Below are 9,276 nucleotides of genomic sequence, written 5' to 3'. Positions count from 1 at the left end.
ACTTCCACAGCCACACCCTCCCTCCCCCACCCGCCTATTAAGTTATATTCATTTCACCAAGTGTCTGACGCAGGAGTGACAGGGACCGCTCCTAAGCCTTTACAGTATATTTACATTGTGTCCAGTAAAGACATTGAAATATGAATGGGTAAAATGGGACACTCTTGATTTACTCCAAGGAAGGTCAAATCTGGGCCACAAGGTCGGCAGTGCTGCTGGTTTTCTCTTCTGCACTGACAGTAAAAAGTCCAACACTGTCCCTGATTGGCCAGAGATTATGTACACTCACCTGATGTGTCAGGTGTTAATCAGTCCCTGATTAGAGGGGAGGAGCGATCACCTGCAGCACTACCGGCCCCAGATTTGAGTGTCCCCGCTTTCCTCGATTTCGGTGAAACGCACCCGTCTCAAGTTCTGGGGATCTGTATTTGAGATCAATATCACCTTTAAAAAAAAAAAAAAAAAAAAAAGTTTTTAAAAAAGTCTTTCTTTGGTGCTCATGCATGAAAACATGACAACGCAAGAACGAAGGGGAACTTTGACATGCAAGCTCCGCGAAAGCGTCGCCGCGGAAACCCAGCGTGAGGGGGGGTCGGCGCGCGTCACCTGCGTGAGGACGGCTCCGGAAACGTCTTTTACACGCGGACCCCAACACACTGGTGGAAGCCCCCTCCCCAATCCCACCCCCCCCCCCCTTTAACGGAGACCATTTCACATGATAAAAGCTTAGAAAACATCCAGGGGTTTAAAGAGTTAGCCAACACAGGCCAGAAAACTGCTGTTGCAGTGCTCCCTATGCGATAAAAATCGCTGGCCACACCTACATCTGTGATGTCACAGCAGGTATTATTCCACAGACAGCTAAGGGCAGAATACTTGTAATGACATCACTGAGTGGTGTGGCCAGCAGTGCAATCGGGTTGAAAAAGTTTAATTCCACAGAGAGCGCTGCAGCGGCACTTCTGCATCCTGTCTGTCTGTCTAACCCCTCAAGGTGCTTTCACGTTAAAAACAGAGCAGCATAGTGTTTATCTGGGAGTCTTCCTGCACTCGAACAGCAGAGGATAGATCTGCTCCACAGCGCTGGCCACCTGTCGGACGTTTGGTCCTGGGGGGGGGGGGTGACAAGGAGGGGGGATGGGTGGAAGGGGAAAAGGAGGGGGGACAGAGAGAAGATTCTAATAAACCACAGATCTAACTGGCAGACAACATGGCTGCCAGCTACTGTCCCATAGGCTGCCTTCACAAACTGCAAACTCCCTCTTTCTGCAAACTCCCCTTGTGACTCGTCGTTTTGCTTTTGGCTCGATCGCCTTTATGAAGTTTTTTGCAGTTCTTCCCCAAATTGGCCCTATTTAAATTCCTTTTTGAGAAGTAACCATTTTGAGGAACTTTGTCACAAGCCGAGTGTGGAAGGCACTCCATATTGTTTAAAATAAACCAGTTCATTTAAAAAAAAATTTATTTCAAAGACCCAGAAGCGCTGCACGGCGAGTTTGTTCCTGAAGAGAGCGGCTTTTTGTGCCTCACATCCTTTGAAGATAGTTTCCATTTCACGCGTCTTTACCAAAGCTCGTTTACACAAGTTATTAGGCAAGGGGGGGGAAATCGGATTTGGTGTTATGGCGATTGCATGTGTAGTTTTCACTCTCTCTTCTTTTTTTCTGAGGTAGTGCGCATAATAGAATGCGGCTAAATGGGGCTTATTATAATAATAATTCCTAATATGCGTTCTTATCCCCTTCACCCTCTAATCCGCACAATATCTGCGCGAAATTCCGACTGTAATTACCAGCCTCTCGCTCCCCGGGGGGTTCAACTACAAACAGCCCAGAGTGCGGCTACAGGATTGGGCTTCATCATACTGCATGATGCGCCAGTACACCGCAAAGGCACTCAGCACACAACAGATCGCCTGGACCGCAGTCGGCAGTAAGCTGTCGATTACTGCCTCACCTTGGCGTCGGACTGAGCTACTGCCAAAAACATAACCGGTCGCGTGACGTTAAATAATGAGATGGCCTATTCAAGGCCCGATTCCAGCCGTGTTACACGCCCTCCTTTTAGTGGGTCTGCGTCAGGCCAGAGGAAGGACTTGTTGTTCTGTGACCCTGCCGGGGCTGATGGGTCCTGTCACCGCTGCGCTATCAGGTGGCCAAACCCAAGGTGACCGCAGCACCTGTGTGCGGCTGGCACCGAGAGCCCTAATCGCCTGAGAAAGCCCGCTATCGCGCCCACGGGTGTGTGCGTGTGTGTGTGTGTGGCAGATAAAGAGTGTGTTTGCGTGTACGCAGGACAGAGGAGATAGAGGCAATGACGTTGTGCGCACGCCTGTTTGTAATGACCGTGTAAGGCAGGGGTGGCCAACCCAGGTCCTGGAGAGCCGCATGGTCTGCTGGCTTTTGTTTTTACTCTGGACTTAATTGATCGATTAAAGCAGTTGATTACACAGTTAACTCACCTCACCTGGTTTGTTTTGTCTAAGTGGTTGTTGTATTTAAGGTGAAAACAAAAACCAGCAGACCCTGCGGCTCCCCAGGACCAGGGTTGGACACCCCTGGTGTAAGGGAATGCAGGTTCCAGTCCAGCAGTGATCTCAGTGTATCGCTGAGCCACTCCCATCATGCCTTTCGATCATGCTAGCTGTGGCTCAATAGCGTGTGTGTGTGTGCACATTAGCATGTGCATATTAGCATGTGTGCGTGTGTGCGCTCATTAGCACATGTGCGCATTAGCGTGTGCATATTAGCATGTGTGTGCACTCATTAGCGTCTGTCTGTGTGAGCTCGTTAGCGTGTGTATCTGCGCTCATTAGCACGTGTGAGCTCATTAGCGCGTGTGTGTGAGCTCATTAGCGTCTGTCTGTGTGAGCTCGTTAGCGTGTGTATCTGCGCTCATTAGCACGTGTGAGCTCGTTAGCGCTTTACCTGTTACTGTGATGCTGCCGGTGGAGAAGACCTGCACCGTCGCTCGCAGGGTTTTGATCCGGTATGACGCAGCAGGGTGAAGCTCAGGCTCATAGCTGAAACACACAGACACACACAAACGCGTGTGCACGCGCACACACACACAAACGCATGTCATTTTGACTGCTGTTGTACATTAGCATTTAAAAATGGGAGCTCAGGAATAGTTCACCACTAGGTGTCACCCTAACTAAACTCTTACAACGGTTTTTGTAAATGGTCAATGGCAGGAGTGAACAATTTCATTCCTGGAGGGCTGCTGTGTATGCACATCTTTCTACACCAAATTAGCTCTATAAACCAACACCAGTTTGTCCACAGATTAGACCGGAGTAAGCATTTCATACAGGGATGCCAACAATGTTTCACTTTCAGTTAGTTAATTAGATAATTAACAACAGAGGTTTGCTTAATAAGCCAGAAAGAAGCAGGCCCTCCTTGTCCACCGCTGGTGTACTTGGTTGCCAGCCCACTAGCCCAGGTGCTGTTCTACGGCCAGGATAAGTACGTCTGCTTTGATGAAGACGGTGGGGGCTTGGCTCTTACCTGGCAATGGGTCTGTTGCTCTTTGTAAACTCAATCAGGTGGATTTGAAAGGGCATTGAGCAAACGGCCAGCACGTTAACGACCTTGAAGTCTGTGAATTTCACCTGACGAAAGACAGACAAGGTCACAACATTCAGTCAGAGGTACGAAGAGGAGGGGGGGCTTTTCACCTTTTACTGTTTTTTTTATTTATTTAAGACAATCATAAAAGTTCCCAGATTTAAAAGACTAACATACAGAATGTCCTTAACAGAAGGAACCTCTCTATATGTTCCTGATAAAACGTGAATAATGTTTTATTGGGCGAGTTATTTTCCACATGGTGCATGACAGAATCCCCCAGGGCAGGGTGCGGACTGGCCCAGGCCGTTGCAGGAAGGTGTTTATGCGCACTCTGACCAGGTGACAGCCCCAGTCTCTGCTGGCGTCCCCAGCTCACCTCAGCGAGAGCACAGGTGACACCTCGCTGCTCCCACTCAATCACCCTGCAGCGCAGAGACACGCCACGCCCTCCAGCTTTAAAGCTTTAAATGCAGCCACTCCGCCTGTTCGCCACGCCCAGCACCCTGTGCCCTCAGTCAGGGTGAGAGTACAGGGTGTTTTCACAACTCTGCAAACTCCAGAACCCGTTTCCTAAGAAACCGAGCTGCTCCATTCCATGGCCTTATCTGAGAGGATCTGCTCTGTTCCCGCTAAATATTACAGGCGGATTTTTCGCAACCACTGTTAGTGAGGAAGAGTTAGCTTTAACCAAAGCAGGGCAGACATAAACAGCACGGAGTAACACGGTAGCACATAATAATGTTTTCATTTACAAAGGCTGAGAGCCTCGTTTTGCTGATTGGTTCCCTCTGTCCAATCAAACAGCTGAGGTCTGCCTTCACCAGCTCAATGGAACAGGAAATAAAATGGGAGGAATGAAACTGGAGGAATGAAACGTGAATAAAATGAGAAGAATGAAATGTGAATAAAATGGGAGGAATTAAAGAGAATGAAACATTAGAAGACATTTCAGGAAAGAAACAGGCCCACAGTTAGAGCAAATATGGGAAGAACTGAGGAATAAATCTGTAGCATCCAATAACTTCCACCAATTAGCAAAGAAATGTGTGTGTAGATGCATTTCCATGTATATTATATAAGAGAACAAACCTTGAAACCCAGCTTCTGCAGGCAGCGGGCCAACCTACGAGCTCCATATTTCGCTTCTTCTTCACTGAATGGGGCACACGTGAAATCGTTTCTATTAGCTCAGGGTTTATATGTACCATTTACACACACACACACACACACACTCCAAAAAAAAATCCACCCAATACTTTCATCTGATTTCACTGCACTGTGGCGTGTTTCAAACGTAACTAGGGCAGCAGTGTAGTATAATGGGTAAGAAGCTAGTCTGGTAACCTAAAGGTCATAGGTTCAATTCCCAGGTAGAACACTGCCGTTGTACCCTTGAGCAAAGTATGTAACCTGCATTGCTTCAGTATATATCCAGCTGTATAAATGGATGCAATGTAAATGCTATGAAAAAAAAAGTTGTGTAAGTCGCTCTGGATAAGAGCGTCAGCTAAACGCCTGTCATGTAATGTAATGTGATGTAATGTAATGTAAAGCAACTCATCTGCTCAGAATAAGACCGCGAGTTACCTGGTAGCTCCTGTGCAAATGATTTTTCCTGAGGACCATATGGAAGCCGTGATCCTGGGCTTCCTAAGCTTCATCAGCACTTTCTGCGGAAGAAAAGAGAGAGGCGAACGCGTTTGTAACGGCGCGTTCCGGAATAAATCTTGTGTGCAAGAAGTGTGCAAGCATGACTCCCCGGGGGCTGTCAAAGACTTCATCCCATGAGCAGCACACCTGTTTCCAAACCTGGCTGCTGGCATGTGCTGTGGTGACCTCTAGTGGAAACCTGGTTCAAAGGGCCTATTTTTAAACTTTAAAAAAAATGTGTGATTCCTCAGGGCGAAGCCCTTTCTCACCCACATCAGTGCGTGCTTTAAAAAATAAATACATACTTACCACATTATTCACTATGTTCCTTATGGCCGACTGGCTGACCAAATAACATGCTTACAGGACTGCATTTGTATAGTGCATTTCATCTCATGGTATCAAAGCTCTCTACAGTGAAGGGGGGGGGGGGGGGGGGGTGAACCACAGCCGGCAGCACTGTGTAGCTGGGTGTTGCACGGCAGCCATTTTATACCAGAACGCTCACCACACATCAGCCGAGGTGGATCGGGAGGGAATTACTGAGCCAGGCAAAGGCAGTCCAGAACGTAAGAATGGAACCTGTAATATTTGCTGACTTTATCTCCCTTTTTGGGTTCAGGACTTTAACCGCTACGACACACTATGTGCACCGTACTCCGGTCAAAGCTATCAGACGCAGTGCATTAAGCATACTGGACAGGGCAAGGTCAGGTGCCTACCCCAACTTCGGGCTTGTAGATGACGTTTGTTCCCTCCAATGCGATCGTGCGCAGGTTCAAATGGCACCGCGTTCTGAACACGGCGACCACGTTGGTAATGATAATGTCCAGGGCGACATCGTTGTTTGATTCCATCAGGAAGGCTGTAACAAGGGCGTTCACTGATTCATGCCAAGAGCCAGGGCACTGAACCTGAAACAAGGAGCACGGCGATCACAGGCTGCCTCATACTGCACTTGTACAGTTAGCTTGATGCTGCCGCTTGTTGTCATGCCTCCTAGTTTGACCTGACATCACTCTCTGACCTAGCCAATGCTTACTGTGTGAACTGGGCTTAATGTGTTCATGGCTAACTGAATGACTGTTACATAATGAGTATTGTACCTTATCGGACCTGTGTTCTGTAGTTGTTCCAATGACCTTAGGTATGCACTTATTGTACGTCACTTAGGATAAAAGCGTCTGCCAAATAAATGTACTGTATTTTTTAGTACAGGAAGAATTTGTGCAAACTGATTAGCAAGATATCAGATGCTCAGCTAAGTTTAATTTTTACAGTCACATATTCCACTAGCATCCGTCCATCCACAAAAAAGTGTCCAAAATATCAGGTGGCCCTCTCATTACTTTCATAGGGCTGAAGGTAGTGATACATGCTGGCTGCAGTTATATTGCATTGCCCTTAGTGTTTAGATTCCATTATTTTGCATTTATTTGAATTACGTTGACAGGTAGCCTGTAGGTCGTATTATTTATGGGAAGAGTAGTTGCAACACCTGGGATTTATTCATGCTAACATCAAGCTACGCCCTGACCACTAAGTCCAGCAGAATAGCTCAGTCCACATCTTACCTGTCGGCGCGTCACAGCCACGACTCTGCGGGAGGGCTCTCTCGGAAGTCTTTAGATGCGTTGATTTCATAAACCATGGATACCGTTTGGTGGTGCTTTTTTGCCGTGGTCCCTATGGATTTGAACGCCAAAATGGTTTATTATTGTCAGGATGGTATCAAAAGACAAAAGAGCACACATTATGTCGTTAAGCTTGCGAGCTCGTGCCAAAGTCATATTATTAGCTGGACCCATCAAATGTAGCTATGGTGACAGTTACATTGAACTAGAAACACATAAATAAGGATATATTCAGCTAGCCGGCAAAATAGCTAGTCTACATGCTGCCGACTTTTACCTAGCTAGCCAACGTTAGCAACCGAGCAAAGTTAGCGCAGTCCTTGCTTTCATTGCTAGCTAGCTAACTGGCTACTCACTATTGTTTGTTGACGTGACATTACACAAGCACACACCTAGCAAGCTAACATATACTTCTGACTATCCACCATTTTCTAAGGTTCATATTGGGGAGCTGTTGGTTCACTCCGAATTTATCCACAGCTTATCCAGTTAACTAGACATTAATAAACCAACAAAATATCTACTCTAGCTAGACAATTCGCCGCTATTTATTACAGGTTAGTGAACGGGTAGCCTCTAGCTGATGGGTCGTAGATACTCAGTGATGTACGGCTAACGGTGCCTACACAGCCAACTAGCAGCTAGCTAGGTAACATCATGTTAACGTAATTTTCTATCAGTAACCCAGCAAGTGAATTTTGTACCGGTTTCTAGTTTTATTAGCTAGCAACGCATGTCTAACGCAGGTAGCTTGTCTACTGGGAATCAACTGCGTCTCGGCTATGCTATAGCTTATTGGGTTGCTAGTCGTACGAGCTAGTTAGTTACATGCCTAGGTCACATTGGGCTTGGCTGGCCTTACCACTAGCTCGTATTTCAAAGCCTACATAGCCTACTAGCTAGCTAACTAGCTATCTGGCTAACTAGCGGATTAAATTGCATGGCTCCCTAGCTAGTTAGCAAAATAGATACTACTACTGGGGGAAACAGCCTAGCTATTGCTATGTGAAGAAATCGCCGGATTTCTGGCTACCAAATTAAAATGCAAAATAAAAAACTAGAAATTTTAATAATTTGTAAAACAGTATATTTACTAACTGACGTTACCGCTTCCACATACGTTTTTAACTTCTGTACCGGAATGCTCTTTAAACAAAACAAATGCCACCCCCGGTGTAGCGTAGACAGTTGAGAAATAGCCGGCTTGGCGTTTTAGCTAGAGCTGAAGTTTGGCAACAGAGGTTTCCTGAAATGCACTAGCGCCACCACCTACTCTTGGAGGACCACGACTCCCGATTCGCTGATCTCAAAAGTAACAAACGTGCCTCAAAGCGTCCTCTGGAAACACGAACACGCAAAATACGCTTCTTGACTTCTTCAAGCTATATATTATTAACCATGCATTTAAGTTTAAATGCATGGTGACTTTGCAACACAAATATACAAATATAAAAAGGAAAAAAACAACAGAAAAACTAAATGTACGCACGTAATGTAATACACTCGTTTGTTGTATCAGCACCTCAGGGCCACTAGTTTTTGTAACTTTGTTTTGTATTTTAGGGCCGAACATTTGGTTTTTTTGAAAAAAAAAAATGTATAAATCAGTATACAAGCAGAAAATCTTTCATGGACTAATATAATCAGCTGGCCCACAAGAAATATACAGTATACCAAATAAGAATCACAGATCTCTATGAGGGAAAAAGAAAGGTGGAAGTCTTTCTTGTTGTTGTTTATTAGACTGCTTTTCAATGAAAAACAGTTCAAAGCACTGGGGGATGAGCAATTGTTGAGGACGTGAAGATGGCCAAAAGTCAAATTAATTCAAGGGGCATTTCACAGACTCTACTGCTTCCAATTTACCTCTCACGGAGATTTGTTGTGGAGATAATTCTTCCGAAATGCCACCGCACTTCGGAAGAGGCCTCATTGTGTACCTCATCCAGTTTATATTCGGATCAGCTCGCATTTATTTTGCGGTGTCGCGGTGGCAGCTGAGTGGATAAACAGCCTTGCCGTGAGTGGATGCTTCTGGGTTCTGCGCATTGTTTGCAGATGCTGGAGCAGTGCCGGTAGCAGACATCACATGTTCTAAAGTGGTGGACGGCTTCTTGTACGTGAGAATTCGCAGCTGTTGAGTCTGTGTGTGAGATGGAGCCAGTAATTTGCAGCACCCTCCCTCAATGGCAGCCACCGTTGTTGAAATGGGCCTCACAACAATTAGTGCACTTTCGCACCAAGTTGTCTTGAAATTGTTTGCACCCTTCCATCCATCCATTATCTGTATCTGCTTGGGGAGTTCAGGAGCCTATCACAGCATGAATTGGGTGAGAGGCAGGAATACACCCTGGACAGGTCACCAATCTATCGCAGGGTGCACCCTTGCGCACTTAAAAATAAAAAATAAAAAACAT

General features: G+C 46.1%; 1 protein-coding gene across 4 annotated transcripts; it reads right to left on the bottom strand.

The window, feature by feature from the left end:
• Positions 1–459: 459 nt before the first annotated feature.
• Positions 460–8,129, bottom strand: tbpl1 (TBP-like 1). 4 transcript variants are annotated; one of them, XM_064340590.1, is made up of 8 exons: positions 7,980–8,129; positions 6,800–6,911; positions 5,948–6,090; positions 5,163–5,245; positions 4,665–4,728; positions 3,513–3,616; positions 2,928–3,022; positions 460–1,108 (listed from the first exon to the last, which is right to left on the bottom strand). In XM_064340590.1, exons 2-8 carry the CDS (start codon positions 6,867–6,869, stop codon positions 1,029–1,031), a joined length of 639 nt encoding a protein of 212 aa, XP_064196660.1. In that variant the 5' UTR covers positions 6,870–6,911; positions 7,980–8,129; the 3' UTR covers positions 460–1,028. The 4 variants fall into 4 exon arrangements, with proteins under 4 accessions (XP_064196660.1, XP_064196661.1, XP_064196662.1 ...); XM_064340591.1 differs by having other exon boundaries at positions 6,800–6,894; positions 7,962–8,101; XM_064340592.1 differs by having other exon boundaries at positions 5,948–6,139; positions 7,980–8,022.
• Positions 8,130–9,276: the final 1,147 nt, after the last annotated feature.

The sequence above is a fragment of the Anguilla rostrata genome, chromosome 6, assembly GCF_018555375.3.
Source record: "Anguilla rostrata isolate EN2019 chromosome 6, ASM1855537v3, whole genome shotgun sequence".
Lineage (NCBI taxonomy): Eukaryota > Metazoa > Chordata > Actinopteri > Anguilliformes > Anguillidae > Anguilla > Anguilla rostrata.
Note: the sequence above shows the minus strand (reverse complement) of the source record. Positions and strands in the feature narration are given on the sequence as shown.